This window comes from Lygodium microphyllum, chromosome 6 (genome assembly GCF_053477565.2).
Source record: "Lygodium microphyllum isolate KBCC chromosome 6, Lygodium_microphyllum_v1.1.10, whole genome shotgun sequence".
Classification (NCBI taxonomy): domain Eukaryota; kingdom Viridiplantae; phylum Streptophyta; class Polypodiopsida; order Schizaeales; family Lygodiaceae; genus Lygodium; species Lygodium microphyllum.
Genome location: NC_141140.1, coordinates 55,858,942 through 55,883,285, shown reverse-complemented (window position 1 = coordinate 55,883,285; position 24,344 = coordinate 55,858,942). Strand labels below are relative to the sequence as shown.

The window sequence follows — 24,344 nt, the reverse complement described above, 5'->3', positions numbered from 1 at the left end:
GCTGTTTTCTCACAGTTGGTATCAAAGCAGCTTCTACATGCGGATCCCAAACAGCCATCATCAGCTGGTGCCACTTCGCCAAGGTCCTGCTACAACCAACCAATGCTCAGCGCAAGGAAGAGGAGGAACCGCCAACTAATTCAGTCAACACCACCAGCCAAGCTTCAAGCTACTACCCGTTGCGCCAACTACTACCGCCTCTGCTGCACTCTAAGCATGAGCTCAGCCAGCACAAACCCTGCTGCAACCAAGCCACCCAAAGTCTTCGTATGCATCCCAAGGTATCCAACATTTGAGGCTTTTGACCAAATCAGCCTCTTGCACACAACTCAACACCAAGGAAGGTGACATTGCACAATTTCCACTAGATTTGTGCAACAAATTAGGGGCTTTTTGGCCTAGCCGCTCCAGCATGCATCCCAAAGCAGATTCCAGCTCTTGCTCCCTATTGGCACCCATCCCAGGGTGTAATTCTGCGGAAATTCGACCTATAAGTAAAAAATTCTTCAATTTTCTTTGAAATTTCAAGAAGAAATTTTGGGCTTTTGCCCTACACGCATTCCAAGGCAAGAAATCAGTGGTACAACATTTTATTGCTATTAAAAAGTCAAATTGAGCAATAAGTTTTCAGGAAATTTCAGATTTTGTTGAGAATTGGCATTAATGGGCACACATTATGATGCAGGCATATTACAGCAATATACAACAGTGCATTCCTGTTATTATTGTGGCTGAGTGCTATCACGGGTGACATTGTGCACACTTTGGCATTTGTGAGATAGTTTTGCACTTGTTTGATAATCCCAATGGATTTCTGGTACTCTGAGGAGTACACACACTATACTTCCGCATCATAGTATTTGGCTGCAAATTTCTTATCATTCTTGACAACATGGCACAACAAGGAAACAATGATCAAAGCAACATCCTTGGTATCCTCACTCAAGAGGACAAGCTTGATGGCTCCAACTACCCGTTGTTGAGTTTTATGGTCTACAGCCTTCTTGCTTTTCAAAGGACTAGTGGGTCTATGTTACAAGTAACTTGCAACAACCAAGAGGTCTCGCACCTCACACCTCAACGTCAGGCTCAAGGATAAGTTGGTGTTGCTGCTTCTACCCCTCCTCCCTCTCCTACGGAGGATCAAGGAAATGGGATTTGAAGGATGCTCAAGCACTTTCTTTGATAGCATTCGAAATGAGATTCCACATGTTTGGTTTTGCAATACCTCAAAATCAACATGGGATATACTTGAGCGTATGTTTGCTACTTGCAATGAGGCCAAGACCTCATATCTTTGTGGAGAGTTGGCAAATGAAAAGATGGATAAGGGTGATAGCATGATAGATCACCTGACTCATATACAGAATTTGCGTCAGTAGCTACTCAATGCTGATGAGATTATTCACGATGCTGAATTGGTGAACATCACAATAAACGCTCTTCCCGAGTCACATCTTGGTTTTCACACCTCTTTGATATTATCATTGAGGAGGGGACAACAACCCCTTACTTTTGTGGAGTTGAAAGGTCTCTTGTTGCAAGAGAAGTGGACTCACAAGAATGTTGCATTGCGTTCAAGTGATGTGGTTATGCTTCCCTAGTTTAAAGGCAAGGGTAAAGCTCGGCAAAATGCAAAAAACAGCATAAGGGTGATGCTGGACAGCTATCAAACAAGGCTGTCCAAGACTCAAATAAGTCTAAAAAGAAGGGAAAATGTCATTGCAAGAAGCCCAATCACTATATTAATAATTGGCAAAAGAGATTGGCCAAGGACAAGAAAAAAGACTCCAATTTGGCTGTCCAAGAGGCATCAGCCAACAAATTAGTGAATGGTGATGCTTCAGTCAGCTTGATAGAGGAGATTATGCATTTCTCACATGCAATTATGATTCTTCTATGGCTGATTCAACATTTAATGCTGCTAAAATGCAACAAACGTAGTATTTTCACAATGATGCTTCAAAGCACATCACTTCCAAGAAGTACCCCTTTACTTCTTTATATTCAGCCCCTACCAGGAAGCATGTCACATATGCAAACAGCAACACTCATGATGTTTGTGGCATCAAGATAGTCACTATTACTGCTGCAGATGGTTCAAACTTCATGCTTCTAGATATATTGTTTATGCCTAGCATTACAAAGAACTTGTTTATGCCTAACATTACAAAGAATATATTATCAAAGATAGAGAGATGGACTATACACTCAAGCTATCCAACACCTTGTACAAGGGTTTATTCTTGTTGGACACTTATAACCGAGAATCTCATGATACTTTGGCAATCACTAATCTTACGTCCCCTATGCAAAATGTGAAGCTTTGGAATGCCCGTTATGGACATATGAGCTTTGGGAGTTTAAGGACCCTTCAAAGGTGTCATATGGTAGATGCATTGCATGTTGTGCAATGCATGTTGTTTGAAAAATGCAGCTTATTCACTCAGATGTCTATGGTCCCAAATCATAAGAAGTGTAAAAGTGAGTATGGTACTACCGAGTCTGTTAATATCAAAGCATCAAGATCTCTTACCTATCCCTTTGTTGTTCACAATACTTCAATTGCTCAACCTGAAGAAGAAAAAAAAGGAGACACTCACCCATGTTGGCAAAGGCCCATTTGTTGGCCTTCTCTACAACAATGAGCTTTGTCTCTGATCTTCAGCTATGACGCACATACATTGGCACAAATATTGTATTCTTTTCACTTCTTTGCCATGCCATACAAAAGGTGTCTTCTTTTCTGTGGCCTCACACTTATGCAATTCTTCCCTGCCTTTGTCACTAGCCATCTTCTTGCTCTCTTCTTTGCCCGATCTCTAGCACTATGTGTTCTCTATAACCGTGTCGGCTGGCTACTTGATGGTGTTTGATGTCATTTTCCCTTTTGAGCACAACAAGATTCCCTCTATAGATCCATTTCCAAAATAGCACTCTAAATATTCCCTTTTCTAATAAAAATTAAGCAAGAGAACTAAGAGGAGCAAATTAAGACCATCCAAACAACTTTACCACATTAGTCTAGACAAGGTATCACAAAAACTTTCTTGATAAGGTTTTGAAGGAGAGCTGAGGCAAACTTAAACCAAAGGAAGATTACCCTCTTCTTTTGGATAATGGCATGTAGGAGCCTAGAAATAGGCACTTGGCTTGGCTTTGGCAAAGTTCCAATAGCATACTTGAGATGCAAAGCAATCAAGGAGACAAGCTTGGGACCCAAAGCCAAAGGGGTTTGAAAGAAAGCGCTTAGAATGGTATTCCAAGATGCTCAAGGAGAGATGTCACTAACCTAGGGAGCAACAACATGGGTTACAAAACAAATGACCAAGGTGCAAATAAATGGGTATTCAAGGCACCATCTCTTTTTTGTTAGCATTGTGCATCTCCTAGGTGACAAGGCTCATAGCCAAAGGGCATTTCTATTTTGAAGTAGATGCATTTATTCGTTGTCTCTTGTCCATTTTTAATCATTAATTCATACGAGCACTGATGACCAAGGTGCAAATAAAAGGATATTCAAGGGACCATCGCTTTTCTATTAGCATTGTACGTCTCTTAGGTGACACGGCTCATAGCTAAAGGGCATTTCTATTTTGAAGATGATTTTTTGGTTCTCTCTCCTCCATTTTTAATCACTGATTCATATGAGCACACTGCTTCTTACTGGAGAGAGGGAGACTACAGCACTTTGTTGGTTGCCCATTGCCTATGCCTTTGTATACACACTTGAGCCTCGGTATATGGATTCCATTTCCCTCGTTCATTTCCTTTGAGTTCATGCATTCTTGCTTTTCTTTTCAATTCTTTGTGTTTATACCAGTTCTATCAGCTTTGTATCTTTGAATGACCCCACATTTGCTTGGCCACTAGGCAAAAACCTGAAAAATGAAGCCCCACATTTTTTTGGCCACATTTGCTTGGGCACTTAGGCAAAAACTTGAAAAACGAGTGAGTGTCTCCTCTCATGTGGTGCAAAAGACATATCTCCCATGGGAGGTCCTGCAATGGCAGAGCATATCACTTGTGGGAAGCTTCATTTCCCTAATTCTCTTTCTTTCTTTTCCTCTCTTCTTTTTGTAATGGTGTCCTTATTAATAAGAGAGCTTGAACAACTAATAGTGACCTGAATTTAGTATGACAGCTCATAGAGCAAACATAAGATACCTTACCTGGTTTCCTGTCTTTTTTTCTCTTTCAAATCCTGCCAAATCAGCAATTGTAAGTGTTGCCTTATTTGAACCCAGCATATCGCTCTCCATTGTAGAAATGTTGATGATGCAATGAGATCGGCTGTTCCAAAATCACACAAAAAAAAGGTTTGAAGGTTTTTTTTTCTCCTTTATGCATGGCATATGTATTCATGGTATCACAGCAATTCATTAACATTCAGCAACCCTTAGACACTTCAATGAAAACCAAGGTTAAAAGACTTGTCCTCTTTTAACGTCAGAGCACAAAGATTGCATTTCTTATCTTCAAACATTGCACATTAATGTTGTATAAAACAAGTACAGTTGTTAAGAAGAAAAAACACAACCCTCTACATGGCTAGGATGAAACAGTCATGATTTCCTAGGATGGAATAAAGAAAGATATATGGCATGATACACTGGCCTTGTTCTGGAAAAGAAGAAGACAACGTTGTATGCTACTGGTATGTTGAAATTAGGAGTATACTTGAGTGCAGAAAACACATTAATGCTGCCACAGAGCAAAGAACAAGCTGAGTGTCAAGAAGCTCTGACAATCATTAAGTACTAGATTGAATAACTCAGAAAAGCATAGAATACTAATAGGCTGTATGATTGAGCCAAAAGGTGCTCCAGGCTGTACTTATTACTATAATGATGGCAGTGCATGCATTTAGCTATGAACCATGTACAAACCTATACAAACTGACTATGAGGATGTGCAAACGAACAGAATGCATAAACGTTGACAGACAGATGAACACAAGATGCTCAAAATGAACAAGCAACAGAATCATAGTCACAAGTGATGAAAAATGGGATAGGAACAAGGGATGGAAACAAGAGACGGGGAGGAATCGCCATCACTAGTGACTATAAAGGCACATAGAATGGGACATGGGACAGAAAGAAGCTTCCATCCCTGCAATCCTCAAGTCCAAAAACAGCAATCACTTGTAACTATGAATGGAATCCATAACATGAAGCATGAGATGAAGACTATAATACTGCCAAGGTACCAACACAATGGCCAGCAGTGCCTCCAATCTCCCTCTCTCCAATAGCATGCAATGATGTGAGACGAATGGAGGGTGGAGGAGGAGAGTTGTATAATAAGCAATGGAGTGCCATCCTAGAGAAAGCAGGTCAGCCATGCGAAATGGGACCAACCAGCCACAAAAGGTGCCACCCAGCTGTGCTAGTAGGCACCAAGCTTAATGTACCCTAGCACCCATGAAATTCACACCACTAGTACCCTTTCCACGATTACGGGAGTACAATGAAATATGCAATGATGTAGTACGAGGGACACTAGAGAAGATCTCCTAAAAGCTCCCTACGTCCCATACCACGAGGGACACTAGAAAACCCTCAACACCATAATACATAGATGATATAACCAAGGTTGTCACACCTAATGGTATCCGATTAATATTTTCCGATGTACAATACTAATTTGATTAAAAAGTCTTGGACATATATCCACTACCATGTCTAATACAAAAAATATTATACATATAATTTTAAGGGCTATACTTAATGTTGAGACTTAAAACAATACACTTCAAACGTTTAAATTCTATATTCAAACATTTAGTGCTTGAGGGAATAGGAGAGAGCTTCAGACTTGCAAACTTGAAAGTTCAAGGAAGAGCACTTGAGAGCTTGAGGATGCAGAGAGAGAACTTCACTTTGGAGGGCTTGAGGCTAGCGAGTGTAGTATTAAATGGTATGAGAAAGGGAGAGAAAGTTGCCAAAGCTAAATACTACCTTCATTGATAAGGTTTTGGAGGTCTTGGGGCTCAACTCAAAGCTGGAGGAGGCAAAAGAAATGGTTCCTTGCACTGAAATGATGCCACCTTGTCCAAAGGTGCACCCATGCTTTGAAGTTCAGCCAACAATCAAATGCAGCAAGCACACCCTTGATGCCATTATGGCAGACTCACAATGTTAGAGATCATCCCCTAGACACGGGCATTTTCCTCTTTCAGGCTGTGTACATATGTAGTTTCCAGCCAGGCAGCCGTTCAAGAGTGTTCCAGTGTGCGGAGCAGGTTGACAGATCCGTTGACGGATCCGTCAGGGTCAGTTTGAGTGTCACGTCAGCAGCAGGGTGCCATGTTATCATTTCTGCCAGGTCAGCAATCACACGTGTGATAGGAGATGGTGTCGCAAATGCCACGTGGCAGAGGCTGTGCAGTCAGACAGTTTTTGGGCATTTTTTTATGCAGTCGGTTGCATTTAATGCAGCCAACCTGATGCTGGGCATTGTTTTTTCCTAGGCTATATATAGCCAGTCTCTTGCACACTCTCATATATTCACAGGCACTCTCGAGATCGTGAAGATCAGATTGTGATCAGGCCTTGCTGTCCTCGAGGTGTGCGCGTGTGGTGACATCATAAAGGGGGAGATATGCAGACATACACACTACGCCCGTGTACATATTTGCATTCCTTTGTATTCAGTATACTTCCTACAACAGATCTTATTCTACTGTCTCTTTCTCTCTCTCTCTCTCAATCTTGGTCCCACGCTTCCATATCGCTACACTTTGACGTGGTATCAAAGCAATGAAGATGGACTGACTAAGTGAGGAACCTACCTGAAGAGGAGATTTCAGCATGACACAAGGCTGCATTTTCAGCATTCGAGGGCGAGCGGGACGATTGCACGTCGGAACAAGGCTGAAGCGAGTGTGGGCGTGCGGAAAAGGAGTCCAGCTGGTGAATTTGCTGCAGTTTATTGCTGTTTGAAGGGGAGGGAGGCTGTGTTTTAGGCTTTCCACTACAGATTTTACCTTTTCATCGCCTCCGACAGCTGAAGAAGGTTCGGGAAGCGGAGGAAACAGCCTTAACAAGTTGCATTTACACAATCAGAGGGGGCTGCTGTTGCGTTTGTGCAAGCATTGCAAGTAAATGTCTTTAGAGACTGATTTGGAGTTCCAAGCAATCATGGACAACAAGGTGCCTGTCCTACCGGCTCTTCCATCGGATCAAAAGCTTGATGGTGACAATTACCGCATCTGGCGGGTGATGATGTTGGCCATCCTGGAGTCTTACGATTTGGCAAAGCTTGTGACGAAGAAGATTGAACGGCCCTCGATGAGAGATGAGTCCAAACTCTCTACAAATGCTTGTGCAGAGTTGACCAAGGCCTAATCTCACTGGGACAAACTAAATGCCAGGATTCGTTCTTTTCTTTCTCTGTCTTGTACTACAACCATGATAGCTCACATCGAGCACTTGACGATGGCTCGAGAGATATGGCTGGAGCTCGACCAAATGTACAACCGAATGACCCTAATGAAAAGGGTTTCTTTGGAGGTGCAAATGCGGACCCTGTCCGTGAGCAAGTCTTCTTCACTGCGGGAGCACATCAACAAGCTAAGACAACTTAAGATATAGATTCAGAATGCAGGGAAACTGATTTCCTCCAAAGACATGGCGATCACTTTACTGTCCCAGTTGCCGCCAGAATTCGATACCTTTTATCCCACTCTTATTGCTTCAGGGCGGGAGTCGACTCTTAGTTGGGAAGAGTTAGTTCCTATGGTCTTGGACCAAGAGAAATAGGTGAAGGGAAAGAATGCTTCCAAATCGGAGGCATTGACAAGTCAAGCCTCTCAAAAGAAGGGGAAGAACCAAAAGAAGAAAAAGGAGGACAACAAACCAAAGAAGGACAAGGAGAAGGAATCGACATGCCATATTCCGGCCATTGGAAGAAGGATTGCCCCGACAAGGACAAGAAGGACACCAAGAAGGACCCAAAGGATTCTGGAGTGGTGGCTGCACCCTCATCAGCTGCTTTTCTTCACTTAGCGGTTGTTGAGGACTCTACACCGAAGACTTCTAATGTTGCGATGACAACCCCCCAAGCTCGAGAGTGGATCGTTGCCAATGGTGCCTCACGGCATAAGACTCCTATCGTTGGTGTTGCCCATTTGCGACCTTTGTGTGTGGACAAATTCTCATAGGAGATAGCTCTTCAATGTCCATTGCTACGAGGGGTGAGATGCAACTGATTCCAAATGGACGTGGTGGTACCCATACTTCCGAGGTGTTGCATGTACCAGGTTTAGGATATCATTTACTTTTGATACGTAAGATTTGTTCTATTGGCCTTTTGGTGGAGTTTGACAATGATGCTATTTGAGTCCTTGATCGTGAATCAAGGAAGATACTCTCTTCAAGGTATGAGGAGAATGGCATTTACAAATTAAAGTCTTCTACAGCTCATACTTCTCTTCTTCTTACCTCTCAAACACAATCTGAGATGTTGCATAATCGGTTTGGCCACCTGAACTATGATTATCTTTGGAGGGTGTCACGAGGACACCTTGTTCGAGGGTTCCCCAAGCTCTTCTTCGAAGACATGCCAAATCCCTCAACCTTATGCCTCATCCAGGATCTGAGAGGGGGTGTTAGAAATTATCCCCTTGAGAGGGGGTGTTAGAAATTATCCCCTGGACACAAGCATTTTTCTCTTTTAATCTATGTACATATGTAGTTTCCAGCCAAGCAGCCGTTCGAGAGTGTTCCAGTGTGCAGAGTAGGTTGACGAATCCATTGACGGATCCGTCGGGGTTAGCTTGAGTGCCATGTTAGCAATAGGGCGCCACATCATCATTTATGCCGGGTCAACAATCACACGTGTGATGGGAGATGCTATCGTAGATGCCACATGTCAAAGGCTATGCAATCAGATAGTTTTTGGTCATTTTTTAATGCAATCGACTACCTTTAATGCAGTCGACCTTTCTTCAACCCATCAATGACTACACTCTACATCGCAAGGAGATTGTGTGGAAGAAATCTTTGTTGGCCCAAGGGGATTTTACAAGGTAGTACTAAGATTGACAAGGTATTGGGATGATCTTCCAGCTCGAGTTCCTTTGTTTTCTTATAGATGTTTGGTCCATGTGGTGGCTTGGAAACAGTTAGCAGGTTTCCAATGTTTGCTCCAACAAGAATGCCCAATACAGGTAGAAGTAGAATCCTATCCTACAATGTATTGGCCTTTTCTTAAAGATGTTATGGGAAAATTGGCACTATTCTAGTTCCCCCCAGCTTGAGGGCTATGAACTGTTACCGTACGTACATGGTATGGAACACTACACACAAAAGGCCCAATTGGTTGCGTTTAAATTGTCTTGGAATGTTTTCGTTACACTTTCACTTGAAATGGGATGCTTTTGCAAGGCATTGTTTTTCTTATGGAAAACTAAGGTACTTTGTGGCTAAATGTCCAAAGAAGACCAATGTCTTGGATGGGGGGATGGCTCCTCATGTAAATCTTATGGTTGATGGCCTTAAAGCAAATGAGGTCCCTATGAGGATCAATGTGGATAAAGAAAAACAAAACAAGCAAACATCGGACTAACTTGACCATGAGATTGGGTTGATGTCCGTTCTAGAAGAGGCAAGAAGTCTAACATGGGCATGGCAACTGTTACACCTAGCACTTCACAAGACCCCTTACACACCTATGTACAGCAAAAAGACAAGCCATCTTTGGTACATGCTATTAATGACATGATTCATTGGCCCCTTAGAAATCTTCTACCATGAAGCTTTTGTTGGCCATTTGAGGGACCCTTCTACTTGGCTTGCTTTTAGTCCATGTGGTAAGGTCATCACCCCTTGGGATTGTCATTATCCATGGCTTGCTCCAAAACAAGGAAATACTCCCTTCACCTCCAAAGGGGAGCACCGAGATTTACAATATTCATTGGTTTCCTTGATGAGAACACTCTTGATATTTTAGCTGAAAAAGTGCAATTGAGGCAAAATCACCTCCAAAGGGGAGCACCGAGATTTACAGTATTCGTTGGTTTCCTTGATGAGAAGCATTAATCCATTAATTAATGCCTAGTCCCCAGTGTCACCACTGACACTGAATGGCCAATTAATGGTCCTAGGGGAAAACTAACAACAAAATTCACCTAGAATCTAACAAGTGTAACTTGTTACAACTTTTGCCTTTGACACCCATCTTTTTCACAGGGTCCTTCAGCCTTCAACTATGAAAAAGTAGCTTGCACCTCACATGTGCAACACATGTGCATCTTTTCATTGCACATTTGATTAATCCTTTAATCAAATGTCAATTAAACATAAGCAAAGCATCAAATTTTCACGTCCTCGTGACAGTGTTTACTGTTTCAGCCTGTCTCCAGCTAATATGCATCATTGACAAGGTCAACCAGCCTACATTTTCAGCATTGCAAGCCCTAACACTTTCTGACACACCACCTCCAACTATTGCCCTGCCGTTTACAACAACAATGTGCAATTTAGTTTTTAGCTTCCAATGAAGATACACTACTGCATTCACCATTTTGCAGCCTCCAAATTGCTGTGTTTTGGTGTCCAACCCACTACCATACACTTTTCCACACTCCTACAACTCCGACTTGTGGTTTCAGCACTCGAGATCCATCTCAAATGGACAACTACTCTCACTGCTCTACACTTCAGCATTCTATACACTCCTCCATTCATCTTCTGCATTGATTCATTCACTTCAGATTTCTCTTCTTTCTTTGTTTATGTTTGTGTTTTTGCATTTTGATTTTGAGTATTGAGTTTAGCTTTTAGGGTTTGCATTTATTGCATTACTGTTTGAGTTATTGTGTTTTAGTCGTAGTCGTACATCTTGTGTTTTCTCTACACAAACCTTAGCATATTTTCACATTTTCTCCCATATGTCTAAAGTTGTCCTACACGAGGTGGCCATTAGAAGGACCTCTTTAGGTATACACTCCAAAAAAGCAAGCAAAATAAGCATGTGTATCATCTATATCCCAAGTAAGAATCGCTTCCTCGTAGTTGTTGTGATCCCAATCAGAATCCAACAGCACACAATAGCTCCTAAAACCACATACCACATGCGCTTCTGCACAAACAAAGCTTTCATGATGGCACTCCAAGTTAGCCAATTAGGACCATGAAGCTTATCATCTATGGAACAATAGGGAAGTACCATTTGGAGAGGATAAGAAATGAACATGAAGAAAAGAAAAGATGTAGAGCAAGAGTACAGCCAAAATGCAGCATAGACTGCATTAAGTAAGAGAATAGCTGATCACAAAATGACTGCTGCAAATAGAGCGAAATCAGGTTAAATAGGTGAAAAGGAGAAATCACATAGATTACAGCCAATAGACATTGACAAAGGCCTGAAAAGGCCATCGCCCAGCCTACAAATGCAATAAATGCAGAAAACACACACGAGATCACAAAAACACAGATTGAATGAGCATTAAGTGCAGCTGTACAAAAAGAACAAAGTGCAAAAACCATAAATGCAGACTGCAGTACAGAAATGTAGATGGCCAAAGGCTTGAAACAAGCCAACATTACCTAGAAACAAGTGGCCCAAGCTGCAAAAACTAGGAAAAGATCAACAATGGCAATATAAGGTGCTGGTAGACCTGCAGCAACAGAAAACAGCACCACAATACCAAACACGAACATATGATACCATGTCAAAAGTGGGTGCAATGATGGAAGTGTGAGAATTGGTGCAATAGACTGCAAAATACAAGAAGAGAGAGATTGCAAATGAATGATGAACATTGCAAAAGAACTAAAAGAAGAATGCTTAAGAAATGGAATCCATATACCAAGGCAAGAGATAGTCAAATACAACAATGAGTCATCAACTAAGTAATGCACTGGCACTACCTCCCTCTCTCCAACAAGACCTGCAAGTAACTAAGTATGTTGAAGATGAATGATTGGAAGAGGGAGCAATGGCCAATAAATACGCCAACATGAGCAAGAAGTCGACCAGCATCAGCAAGCCAAAAACATGCAATCCCCCAATTAAAAAATGACATGCCGGCTACATTATGGACCAAATAAAACAGCTGATTGTATCATATATGCCCAACCCACAAACACACATACAAACACACACATGAGTTGACTAATCTTGCTAACACTAGTTGCTCAAATATAGCAAAATGAGGTTTGCTAGCATTGCCCTCAACAACACCTAGAGACCCCAAAGCATTGCCTTTGGTCTTAGACCATCCTCCATCAAGGTAAAGGTGCATTATATGATCATTAGTGATGTTGATTCATGTGTAGTTATGGGCCAAGAGGCTCTACCGAAGCCATAGGTTAGTAGCCTATTGCACCGCAATTAGAGGTGTGAGACATTATCAACAACCTCACAAGGTGGCACATTAGTAAGGCACACTACCAACTGATATTCAATAGTGTGACCCTTTCCGTACATGCCACTCTAGTGGAGCTATGGTTGTCCATCATTCACTCCGTCAAAAGCTATTGGGTGCAGCTTCAAGAAGACTCTAGGCAACGACAAGAGCTTCGGCAAGAGTTTCTTCAAACATGGGATTGCCATGGCCTATTTTTCGACTTATAGGATGGTGAACCTTGGTGGTGTTGCACATCTTCACCATGGTTTCTTCCTCCCATCCACTCAAGATCGCTTGACAAGCCTTGTATATATTTGATTTAATTCATGTTTAGCTCCAACTATCTTGTTGAGAATCTATCTTTGTTGCATTTTCTTCTTAGTGATATTATTTGCCACATCACTTTTGCTACTTTTTTTTTAAATGTTTTTGCAAGGCTAGAGCAATGGAGGTGCCAACACCTTGTGGTCGACGTGAGAAATAAAGAAGAAAGCAAGCAAGAGAGTCCAAATGCTACCACACGTGATAGTGCTCTAAAGAGGCATAGAATATGGATAGATGTTAGTGATTCACCAAGTGCCAACAACCCTATGGACATGGATGTACAAGCAAGTGCAAGTGCATCCATGAGGGTCAAGTTGCTACAAAGAACCCTTTCCCACAACCTTCAAGGGATTGAGAATACCAAAATGTAGTTATCTATTCAAAACCAAAATCAAGGGTAGCATTAAATACTAATTTACATGCATTAATGATTAATAATTGCTCCATCCATGGCCTCCCCCACGTGGGTGGCAGCTAGATGGCCCATGCTGCGGCCCATGAAGGAAAAGGCCCACCCAGCCAACACAACCTCTATTGAAGATGTGTTCTATGTTGCAAATGCTACCTTTTGTGTTGGGACAAACCGCCCTACTAGCATCACCAACATCTAACCTACTATGACATACCCACATTATCATTTAGTGTGTGAACTATTGTTTTTCCTGCTCCTTCCACCGTTGCCACATACTAGTTGCCTTCTGGAGCAATCATCTACCTTCTAAAAGGCTTCCCAACCAGCAAACATTTGTGATTTCACAAAACAACTACAAATCCATCCATCAACAAACAATTATGCTTTTGTTGTGAATGCCCTAAGAGACCTTCTCAAAGGCTTTTCAAGCAATAGACATTTACATTTTTGCTACCATAGGTCCTTCCATCAATAGACAATTTAGTTTTTGCTCTTGCTGCAAACCTTCCCAAAGGCCTTTCCAACCAATGAATGTTTGCATTTTTGCTGTTACAAGTCCTTGCATCAATAGATGAATTCTATTTTGCTGCTGCTGCCCCCGGAGAATTTCCCATTTCAAGTCAGCAAACATTTGTGGTTTTGCTACTATAGATGCATTCATCAACAAACAACTTTGTTTTTGCTACTCCTACCCTTGGAGACCAACTTCATCATCACCTATAGCTACGGAGGACTACGTTCTGCTCATTCACTATTATCCACCTTTATCCAATGTCTTCTTCAATATCCCCCTGCCCAAAGGACTGCATTTCACTCCCTCTGCAGAGCATTCTCCTTCACAAGTACTGACACCAGCCAGGACTATGTTGTCATTTGGAGCCACTCCATCAACTCCAAACTCCATAGTTCATACATCAGCCCTGCACACCCAGAAACCCAGAAACCAAGGGCTCCTGGGCCCCCATTGTACCATCATTAGACTTGATTCATCATTTCATTCATTCTCTGATCTCTGAGTTCATTCACTGTTAGTGTTTATCATAAAATCTATTGCCTCCACTGCAAACCCTAACATTTCTATACAGAATTCACAATCGGCAAAGGCTGTCCAGGCAGTGCAAACAGCAGAAAGAGCACTCCAATCAGCTGGATGGGTGGCTGGACTGCCAAATGCAGCAGCTGGGCAAGTAGATGACAGGCTGGAGCACATCTCAGAGCAAATGGAAATGAAAATGCAGGCTCCAGATACAAGAGGCTGCAGGGGCACCAGCAGGACAAAACACAGCCTATAGGATGCCACATGGCAGCAGCTAGTTATACAAACGGCAGCAACTACAGTGACATGTTAGCAGATTAGTAGCTCAAGTGTGAGTTTGTGCTGCAGAAGCTACAGCATTTTATGCAGTATTTATCTAGCATTTTCTAGAGTGCTGTCTAGGGCTGGGGAGCATTTAATGCTGGCCAACTACATTTATTGCTCCCCCCATTTTATGCCTATATATTGCTAGGGCTCCTCCTCCTCCTCTATATACTTCAGCCATCATTTGTGGATTCTTCTGGGAAGAGAGGAGCAAGTGCTAGGGTGCCCACACAGCCAATGACTCACTGTTGTATGTTGCTGTCTCATGTTCGATATGGATTCCGTTTCCCAAGCATACATCTAAGTTCTCATCTGTATTTGTGTTCATTCATTCATTCTTTCTTTCTCTTGTCTTGTGTTTCAGCAGTTTATTTCAGCATGTTGTTTATGCTTCCATTGCTGCACCACTTCTGACATGGTATCAAATTTCAAGATTTATGTTCTTGCTGATTTCAGGACTGTTTTCCCTCTTGCTGATCAGGCAGCTGCTGCTCCAATCAGGCAACCAGTTTTGCCTACGTTTATAGCTTACGTCAACCTCCGTACAGCCTCTGCATCCCTTTCAACCTACGTTTTGGTGTTTTTGCATCTCCTCCTGGCTGGACCCTCATCATCGGGCTGTTTTTTCTATTTTTGACCGTTTTTGACAGATTTCTTCACTTTTTACAGCAACTTTTGTCTTATTTTGATCACATTTTGGGTTATACTGCATGTGAACTCTTGATTTTTGCAATCTGTGCTCGTGGTTTGGCTGTGTTCCCTCTCCCAATCCTTTCTTTTCTCTACTTTTTTTCTAAATCCTCTTCAAATGGCTCCTCCATGCACATCCACTAATGACAAGCTCCATGGACCTGATTATTACACATGGAGTGCGGTGATGAAGGCTTGGTTTATACAGAAGCGGTTATGGTACGTGGTTGGTGGAGCTATGGCACATCCTCAACAACCTTCTCCTGTTCCATCTAATTTTGATGAAGACAACCATGAGGAGGCTGTGCTTACATGGGATTCGGATGATGCCCGTGCTTATTTGACATTACTTCGGTGTATTTCCAAAGAAGTCCTACCGGCGGTCGCCTCCTATACGACAGCTTCAGATGTATGGTCGAAGTTACAGTTGATGTACGAGACTCCTTCCACCATGAGGGCCGTTACTCTCTATGGTTAGCTCCAGCAAGTTTGAATCCAAAGATACGATTCAATCCTTCCTACTTCGTGTTACCCAACTCCAAGACCAGCTTCACACTCTGCAGTCTACCCTATCAAAGGCACATCTTGTTGGTACGGTACTCTACAAGCTTCCTCTGGAGTTTGATGGAGTGGCAAATGCCTTACAAGTGCAGACATCTACAACTCCTGTCAGTTTTCTTCACATGTCCTCCATGCTACTTGAGCATGAGGCTACTTTGCGACAACAAGGGCAGCTTCCGTCACATTATAAAGGTTCAGATGAGGCTCTTGCAGCTTCAGAGAGGGGTTCAAAGATAAAGAAGTCGAAGACCCAGTGTTACCATTGTGGCAAGAAATGTCATTTAAGAAAGGACTGCAAAGAGTTAGCAGATTCCAAGAAGAAAAAGGAGCAAAAGATAAAGCAAAATGCGGACTCCCGGACAAGTCATCATCCGCCTCACCTTCCGATTCCGATCCTCCCGCCATGGCGAAGTCCAAGGCGCGGAAGGAATCCTCTTCTTCGGATCGTGGAAAGGGCTTAATGGCCCCTTCCTCAGCTGCTTTCTAGTGGTGGTGATGCGGACATCCTTCACGACTCTCCAATGCCAAAGAGGAAGTGTGAGAGGGTGGTGAGATGGAGCAGCCGTGCCTCATCTATATGTCTATACAGATACACAAGATCCAAAGAGGGACATCCCTAACGCATCGACTAAAGTCTAGCAGGTACAAATCCTAGAGCTAGGATTGACATCCAAGTTCATGATGGACTGGTTACTTGACAGAGAGCGGGCGGCTTTTGTCTGGAGTCCACATGAGGGGACACTTTGACAGTTTTAGCTGGAGGCGGAAAGTCCATGGTCACATGTTCAGAGACATGTTTAGCAGATTAATCTTGTATGTCCTGAGTGACATAGGTAACATAACCCAGAGAGCTGCTATGATTCTTCTCTATTTTCAAGTGGTGCTTTTATGCTCGACATCGACGTCAGATACTCTCCGAGGCATCTTGATGGTGGACTGGCCACTTGCTGCTTGAATATCCATGGTTCTTTTGATGGTTCTATGTTGTACAGTTATTGATTCCCTATCATTGTACTATTGTATTGTCTCAAATCACCCCTAATCTAAGAGAGGGTGTTAGTAGATTAGTCAGCTTAGGTGTGAGTCTGTGCTGCAGAGGCTACAACATTTTATGTAGTATTTATCTAGCATTTTCTGAAGTGTTGTCTAGGGCTGGGGAGCACTTAATGCTGGCTGACTGCATTTATTGCTCCCCTCATTTTATGCGTATAAATTGCCAGGGCTCCTCCTCCTCTATATACTTCAGCCATCATTTGTGGATTCTTCTGGGGAGAGAGGAGCCGGTGCCAAGGTGCCCACACAACCAATGACTCACTGTTATATGCTGTTGTCTCGTGTTCGATATGGATTCCGTTTCCCGAGCATACATCTGAGTTCTCATCTATATTTGTGTTCATTCATTCATTCTTTCTCTTGTCTTGTGTTTCAGCAGTTTATTTCAGCATGTTGTTTATGCTTCCATTGCTGCACCACTTCTGACATGACGGGTAGCAGCTGGTGGCTAGTGATGGGTAGCAACCAATAGAGTAAAGAGATGATGGAGATGATCATGGAGAAGAGTTGGCACAGAGTGAGATGAAGAATGGAGGATCAGGGATGAAAGTGGGAGTGCACACGGAGTCCCCTTTTACAAAACTTTCTAAGCCAGTTGATTGACTAAAACATCTCATGTGCATCTAAAATGAACATTTGCTTTTGGGGGCTGTTTAAGAACCAAAAGAATGTGGAAAGAATAGGATAGTTTAAGTACACCTTCAGGATTAAAGACTTGCACCTCAGTAGTCAGGGCCTATTTCTGTCAGAATTCTCAATTGTTTGGAATCAGAAGCCATTTTCAGTCTCTCTATACTGTCTGTTTTTTTTTCGTAAAAGGTAATTGTATCTCTCTATACTTTCTCTATCATTATCTTTATCTATCTCTATTGCATATTCATATGTTTATCTGTTGCGTTCAAAATTATTGTCCAATTGTGGTGTTGTGAAATCCACTGCATGAGTTGTGTACAGTATAGACTGTTGTGGCCAATTAATACAACGTTTAGCTAAAGGTCATTGCACATTGATGATTTGAGAGAAATGCCACCTACAAAATAATATCCATGCTTGATGCATGAAAAACAAATCACACAATCATCATTTTCAGAGACAAAAAAGACACTTACACAATTTCTGTCCAAAGAAAATACCTAGAGCATTCATTGGCTGCTGTACTCGCTGTTGTCCTCCTCTGCAATCCATTTAACAAAATGCATTCTGCTTGTTGCACTGTGGATGCAGTCATCTGTATCCTTGATTGGACCAAAATCACAAGCAAACCTTTGCCGATAAGAGTGTGCAGACAGAAAAAAGGAAAAGCATATTATAAGGCGCAAGCAACAGATATACCAGCAGCTCTATTAAAAAGTCAAGAAATAGTGTAGAGCACATCAAACTTTGTTGTTACCTCATGCAAGCCCTTCACTTTAAAATGCTGCAAACTAAGCTCTGCAGCATCTTGCAATAGGTCCAATAGTTTCTCACTTCTACCTCCTTGCTCTGAATAAATTTCAAACATGGAGATGATAACTTTCCTGCAACCGTTTTTGTTGGGGAGGGAAGAGAGAGACAGGGGGAAGGAAGAGGGGGGAAGAGGGGGGAAGGGACGGGGGGAAAAAGAATTAGTTTTCAACACACAAGATATATTACTGAAAAATGATGGGGCAGACTTTACCTAGTAGATAGTGTGCTTCCAAACTGTTTGCCATTAAGCAGATATTGTAGACTTCGAGGAAGCAAGCCAGGATCCACTGAATTCCCCAGCATTGTGTGAGTTTTACCAGCACTCGTAGGGCCCATTGCCACCACCAATGAGCTTTCTCCATTCAGTAAACCCAACAGGCGAGGGACAAGGACTGCAGCAAACACATCATCCTGCACATGTGCAATTGCGCTTACAGTTTCTTTAATAGACTGAGCTTATGCATGATATTGAGGACATATGACGTGAGAATTATAAGATGTGTGCATAAAAAACCAAAAACCTGAGAGCAATCTGGACCAAAAACTTGGGAAAATCCATCAAACTCTTCTACTTTGGGCTTCCGAGCTCCAGAAAATGACACTGGAGTACGAAGGGTAACCTTAGTGGAACCTTGTGCAACAAGACATACATCAGGTGCATCCAATGATGATGTAACTGCCACAGATTTTTTATGGGTAGCCCTGTTTCCAGCAATTTTTGTGATTCTGTGGTACCCATCAAACGATTTGTCTACCATCTTGATGTGCTTGAGAGCCCCGGTGATATGAGGGGGTCGAATGCGGAGATAAACAGACAACTTGTCGACAAAGCCATGCTTCTTCTGACTGCAATTAAGCTTGTTCTGAGCTGTAGAGGCATCACAATCAAGAGCTGGCACATCAGACTCAGCCTTGGTATACATAGTTTCTTCGAGCACAGCATGTGGGATATTGGACACAATGCTGATGGGTGCAGTTTCTTCGAGTGGAGCATGGTGGATGTCCACAGCTGCCAAACGTGGTGCAAGTGCAGGCCGAGGCAGCTCTTGCAGCTCAGCGGGAGGATTATCTTGTTCTGGCACAGTGTCTGGTGGGAAGGCGAGAGGTTTCCCCTCTCTAAGGAGCCGCTTACGGGTGCTGCTGAAAAGGTCCTTTGCGCTGCTCTTCTCGACGGAGGAGGTTTTGGCTTTCCTTGGAGGGTTTCTTCTGAGGGTACCTGGCGTTTCCATAATGAGAATTACCGAATCAGGAAGCCCAAGAGCACCGTCGCATTATTTGTCCTTCGCGATCGCATCGTCGAAAAGAAGAACAGGAATTGCGCCCCTGTGAGACAGATGACGCACAGTCGACGGTCATCCTTGCATATTTGAACTCCATGTAATGGCGGGATCCTTTTTTTTTTTTATTAATGCGTGTCATGTGGCTTATTATTGGCATATTATTGGGACATCTCCTCTTCTGCCATATTTTGTGTTACCTTGCTGACCTACGAACCAATGGCGAAAAAGCTTGCTCTATTTTGTGACATTCTTGTCCCCCAAGGTGTGACTTTCTTTTGGCACAAAGGAGAGCAGCAGAAAGGATGAACATTTGCAAGTGTTGAGTAGATGAGAAAGGTCTCGTGAAAGAAGTGAAGAAGAATATCCATGTGCATTGCCAAGACATGGTCATTTGATATCTTAACCATAGTGGCAAAACATAAAAACCTAAGACTACCTTATATTGGCATGGCTACCATAGGCTTACAATCCCAATGGATGGCAACTGTTGTAGAGCCATGCATATGCCCTACACTTGACCAACTATGTACTACCTTCCAATACCTCGTATGTGTAATCTTCAAATACATACTCAGGAAGTGATTGGAAGTGTTTGTCGACAACTTGTGTGTTTATACCACCTGGAAGGAACACTTGGAAAAACTATGTATCATCTTTGAGCAATGTAGACAATATGGTCTCTCGTTGAACCCCTTGAAGAGCTAGTTTTGGGTCAAACATGGATACATAGTAGGACACACAATGTCAAGGGATGGGATTGCCATTGACAACTCAAAAGTCAAAAGTGATCGTGGATCTCCGACCTTTGACCAACTGCAAGGGAGTTCAATGCTTCCTTGGCCATGTTGGATACTATCGATGGTCCGTGTTGAACTATGCATTAATTGTTAGACCCCTATACAAGCTATTGATTATGTTTGAGTGGACAAAGGAATGTCAACAAGCCTATGAGGGGCTTAAACAAGCTCTAACTTCAACACCCATTTTAAGAGCCCCATATTGATCTATCACTTTCCATGTGCATATTGATGCTTCAAAAGCAGCGTTGTGCCAACTTGGTGAACATAATATGGGTTTTCCCATGAGCTTTGTAAGTAGACAAATCATTGACACTAAGATGAATCACTCAACGAGACAAAGTAGGAAGAGTTAGCTATGGTGTTTGTAGTTAAGAAATTTAGATATTATCTTTTAGCTATACCATTCACTCTCTTTGTAGATGATCAAGTATTGTTTTATATTGTGAACAAGCAATGTGCAACAAGGCACATTCCAAAATGACTATTGCTTTCATTGGAGTTTGACTTCTTAATGGTGCTACATAAAGGCAAGCAACACTATATAGCCAAGCATATATCATGCATACCCACTAGAGATGCAATTGAGCAAGGCATCGTGGATGATCTACTTGATGCCTGCCTCTTCAAGATCTCTAACAAAGAAGAGCTTTACAAAACAGATCTTACACCTTATACTAGCCATATGATATAGTTCAGATCTTAAAGAAAGGGATCCCAAATCACCCAATCAAGAAGGGTAGACTATGGTGACTCATTTTGAAGGTTCAATCGTATCAATTAATTGCCAGTTAGCTTCATTCATTAAGGCAAGATGGCTTATTGAGAATATGTGTTTGCAAAAATGAGCTGCATGATGTACTCACAGAGGCATATAAAGTTCAAAGGAGACACTACCGCATATAAAGTTATTTAGTCTCAATTGTGGTGGCCTACACTCTTTTTGTAATGTTACTAAGTTTGTCAAGCATTATGTGATGAGCACCAGTGTACGAAATTCATTGGATCCATTAGCCGCTCTGTAGCCTTGTCCTCACAAGCCAAATATATAATTGTACACATGGACTACCTTACGAAATGGGCTAAAGTGAGAGCGACTAGGAAAAATGATGCAAGGACTATAGCTAAGTTCTTTTAGGAGCAAGTGATCTGTAGGTTAAATTGTCCCATTGAATTAGTTAATGATCCGAGAATGAGTTTCATTAATAAAATCATCACCCATCTATTGTCCACCTTCCTGATAGTCCGTCAAAATGCATCATCATCATATTATCACCAAGCCATTTTGGTCAAGGTAATGCGATAAACAAAATTTTAATGAGTATATTGATGAAAGCTATCGCTATCTCATGGAGTGAATGGGACAATAAGTTGATGGTAACCTTATGGGCCTATCCGACTGCATATAAAAATGGCTATTGGACAAACACCATTCAAGCAACCTATGAGATAGAAGTGATCTTGTCTGCTGTGTTCTTTGTTCCAGGCCAAAGGATAGTTGTGCTAGAAAAATGGGAAGAAAAGTAGGCATGGAGTGACCACCTAGCGAGTTGGAACAACAATGTGAAACTTGACTCATACCTACACATACACGTGAGAAAGTGTGACAAAAGGCCTGGTCTGACAAACATGTCAAATAATGTAATTTTGAAAATGACAACTTGCTATTGTTTATTCAATTAAGGGCCACAAATAGAAAATGAAATTTAGAGGACTTGGACCCTTTCCAGTTCATCAAATTAGCAAGACCAACAATGTGGAGCACGTAACTTTAGATAGCAAGGTCATAAGCTTCTTCAATGAAAGTCACATTAGGAAATACTATCCGCAAGCACACCCATTGCATGAGCCCCCTATGCTATTACCCCTATAAATATATGAGTAGTCTCCTCACTAAGATTGACCTTGAAGACGAAGAGCCCAAAGAGACCACGTCCTTCACACACTAATTGATGAAGGGACTGACAACAACATACTGATCTACAAGGATTGGACCAAAATAGGACAGCCCCAATTGATCTCTACCACTGCTAAAGTCAACCCATACAAGGGAAAACCCTACTCCTTTACTAGGAAAAAGCAAAGTCATGATTACTATCATCGAGATTAAAAGCCTCCCCATCATTTTTTACATACTACCAAAAACTAAGGGGGTGGGAAAGGAGATGTTGTCGAGACAAGCCTTTAGAAAACAAGCTCAATGTAAGGTTGACCATGAGACCCAATGCATCCACATTGCCCTAGCAAATGTCAAGATCATAGTGGCTTTTTAGCAAGGGAACTCTAGCTTCTACGCCACCTGTAATGCCACCGATATCTACATCTCACATCAACTCTAGTGAGGGGGATATAAGACTATTAAATGATATAAAATAGGTTGAGAAGAGTAAACAAGGACTTGTGAGTAAGTTGGCCACCATTCTAAAGAACTAAACCAAACGAGTCCCTAAGGGCAAGTCTAATCCCTTTGAAGTTTAGTTCACAATGAGATCCATGCCTCTAACTTCCTATTGTAAACGTAAATGAAAGAGTTGGCATCATGGTAAATGAGCCCATGTAAAGCCGCAATGGGTCTCCAAAGCCCTACTGCAAGCACATGGATACTACAAGGATAACCACTAGAATTTGGCTTCCCAAGGGTCCCCTAACACTCTCATTGGCAACACCACACACATCATAGTAGCCATCTCGACACCATCCAAATAGTAGGAGACCAAATCAACCCACTCTAACACCCCTGCTAGATCTACAATTGAACTTGCTACCATCTTCTCCTCTAGCTGAAGATAACATAGCACACCAACTAGTCTAGCACTATCTAAATGTGATTTAGCACCATCCCAGTCAAGCATAAGAGTGTCTCAGTATTATCAACTTCCAACATCTGCTAAAAAATGGGAGTTAAGCATTAGGAACCTAGGACCTCTTGAACAACCTCAACTCAAGCCACTCAAGAAGTTGTTGAGGATCAAGTCTTGGAATCCACTTCTTCTTAAGCCCCAAGGGCTCGAGCACCATCTCCAAGTCAAATCTCCTCAATTGAGGACCACTGTCCATCTAGTGCTACCATCATGCCCACCATAGATCTTGATGTGACATGTTTGCTTGTAGCTACAATCACCTTGACTTCGGTCTATTAGATAAAGACACAACAACAATAGTTAGCAACCTTCCTAGTTCTTGGGAAGATTTTAACTTCATCTTCAACAACCACGCTTCTATCACTGAAGAGCTTATTGGCACAAAATTAAGCATAGAGCAAGCTATCAATAGCCACTTAATTACATCCTTCAAGCACATCCACATAGTTCTACAAGGGTAGAATTTATAAACTTAGAGGACCTGGTCAAATTTGAATACACATTTTTGCAAATGTGGTTCACTCTTTGTACACAATGGGAGTGACTCAGTTGTCAGATAATGACAAATGCCAAACAATGTCACACCATCAAAACATTTGAGTATGATCCCACTCATATGGCCCCAATATATATTCCACGTGTTGGCCACCATCACATGGAAGTGACCAATAGAAGACCATATTCTACTACATTCATATTTGGATCGAATATTCAGTAAGAAGGAACTTCACATTGCTAGCTACTTGGGCGAGGGCATTTCCTCATAGATGTCCTCACATAAATCACTCATATGGGTATCAAGCCAAGTGATATGGACCATTATGCTACCTTGGAATACAATCCTAACTTGTATGATTGGCTTCAATAGTAATAAGCTCCTACATTATTCAATTAATCTAATTTTACTTATACATATATTGTATTCACATTGTAAATGCACTTCATTCATTTCTTTTGAAAGGTAGAGCCTGAGTGGAAGGACACTTTGGAAACAAGAGCTATGGGGGATGGAGCAAGAGAGCAAGATAGAGAGAGACACCGTACGTGGAAACTCCAACTATCACAATGTGTGATTGGCCTTCCCTAGGTGCTTGCCACTTGTAGTATACAAGTGTGCAGATAATGTCAGTGTAATGAATACATGGGTGGTTAGGCACATGTGTCTTTACCCCCAACTACCTCCCACTTAAAGAAAAATGTGC

The 24,344-nt window shown here is 42.1% G+C and overlaps 1 protein-coding gene across 3 annotated transcripts in view; it reads right to left on the bottom strand.

Moving 5' to 3' along the window:
* The window catches only part of LOC148034588 (ATP binding microtubule motor family protein), a 198,626-nt gene extending 179,066 nt beyond the window's left edge, over positions 1-19,560 (bottom strand). For 2 of the 3 annotated variants that reach the window (XM_087679537.1, XM_087679538.1), the window contains exons 1-5: positions 18,726-19,560; positions 18,416-18,615; positions 18,149-18,275; positions 17,892-17,986; positions 4,173-4,293 (exon numbers count right to left, since the gene is read on the bottom strand). In XM_087679537.1, coding sequence (XP_087535663.1) covers positions 4,173-4,293; positions 17,892-17,986; positions 18,149-18,275; positions 18,416-18,615; positions 18,726-19,433 — 1,251 coding nt within the window. In that variant the 5' untranslated portion in view covers positions 19,434-19,560. Of the gene's footprint in view, positions 1-4,172; positions 4,294-17,891; positions 17,994-18,148; positions 18,278-18,415; positions 18,616-18,725 lie in introns of those variants that run through there. The other variant, XM_087679539.1, reaches the window with a different exon arrangement.
* Positions 19,561-24,344: the final 4,784 nt, after the last annotated feature.